General features: G+C 59.3%; 1 protein-coding gene across 1 annotated transcript in view; it reads right to left on the bottom strand.

The window, feature by feature from the left end:
* Positions 1-1,512, bottom strand: part of LOC125481159 (myosin-6-like) — an 11,617-nt gene that overhangs the window by 3,906 nt on the left and 6,199 nt on the right. Inside the window, exons 4-5 of the mRNA XM_048592356.1 lie at positions 1,254-1,380; positions 70-188 (exon numbers count right to left, since the gene is read on the bottom strand). Coding sequence (XP_048448313.1) covers positions 70-188; positions 1,254-1,380 — 246 coding nt within the window. The remainder of the gene's footprint in view (positions 1-69; positions 189-1,253; positions 1,381-1,512) is intronic.

The following is a 1,512-nucleotide window of genomic DNA, read 5'->3' as shown; positions in this document are numbered from 1 at the left end:
CCCCGCCCCCACCCCCATCCCCCCCGACTCCCCGCACCGGAGATTATCAGCTCCTGGAATTTGCCTCACCTTCAGCTCCTCCTCGAGTTGCCTCTTCAGGTCCTCGATCTGTTGTGTGTAGGAGGCCTTTCCTCGCGTCAGCTGTGATACTAGTGCCTCCTTCTCCTCCAGCTGCCTCTGCAACTCACCTGGGGGGGGTGGAGGGAGGGAGGAGGGATAGAGAGGGGGAGAGAGTGAGTGAGGAGAGAGGTAGTGAGGGAGAAAGACAGTGAGGGAGGGAGTGAGGGAGGGAGGGAGGGAGGGAGGGAGGGAGTGAGAGAGGGATGGAGTGAGGGAGGGATTGAGTGGGGGAGGGATTGAGTGGGGGAGGGATTGAGGGAGAGAGGAACAGAGGGAGGGAGACAGTGAGGGAGGGAATGAGGGAGGGAATGAGGGACAGAGTGAGGGAGGGAGTGAGGGACAGAATGAGGGGGGTAGGGAGTGAGGCCATGAAGACAGGACAGTGCCTCCCAGTAACACTGACAACCTGTAACTCCCGGCACTTGGTGTAAATAGGACATCGGCGGGGGGGAAGGAGAACAGCCCTCCGTCACCCCTCCCCCATCACACCCCATCACCCCTCCACCCTCTCACACCTCACCCCTCACCCCGATTACCCCTCCACCTTCTCACACCTCACCTCACCCCTCCCCCCCCCCCCTCCCCCATCACCCCTTCCTCTCTACACCCTCTCACGCCTCCCCCCGGACAGATCTCCACGTGACTCCAGACGCCATGAGGATGGGGTTTTCTCTACAAACCCTGACCCCCTACCGTCCTGATCGGGGATAGACTGGGGGTAAAAGGGGCAAATAGAGATGGAGGGGGCAACGCTGTAACTGCCGGGGGCTGGGGCGGGTGGAGACAGCACAGCCTGGGGGGTAATAGATATCCACACCCACACCCACACCCACACCCACACACACATACTCTTACACACACACACACACACACTCCCTCGCACACACACAGTCACACACTCTCTCTCACACACACAGACAAACACACTCTCACACACACAAACAGACAAACACAATCTCACACACACACTCTCACACACACACACACACGCGAGCAACCCTGCTCTGACCCAGTCCCTGATGTTGCCTTCTCTCTCTGTCATTTCCTGACTGGGAGACTGCGACAGGTGCTTGCCTGTGGATGCAGAGGTGGCTATATGAATGCAGACGGGTACGGGGCAGTCCTATCCTTACCGTTCTCAGCCTGCAGTTTGGCCTTGCTGGTGGCAAAGTCATTGAGGGCCCTCTGTCCTTCCTCAGACTTGCTGCGGTATTCATTCATCTGGTCTTCCACGGTTCGCAATGTCTTCTCCAGGTTCACCTGGGAGGCAGGGAAACACCGTCACCCTCCGAGGCTGGGAGCCTCATCCTGCTGCCCCTACACCCGCTCTCTATCTCCGTCACACCCTCCCTTTCACCGTCACCCCCTCCCTATCTCCGTCACCTCCTCCCT

Source organism: Rhincodon typus, unplaced genomic scaffold (genome assembly GCF_021869965.1).
Source record: "Rhincodon typus isolate 14 unplaced genomic scaffold, sRhiTyp1.1 hic_rhity00001071, whole genome shotgun sequence".
NCBI classification, from domain to species: domain Eukaryota; kingdom Metazoa; phylum Chordata; class Chondrichthyes; order Orectolobiformes; family Rhincodontidae; genus Rhincodon; species Rhincodon typus.
Note: the sequence above shows the minus strand (reverse complement) of the source record. Positions and strands in the feature narration are given on the sequence as shown.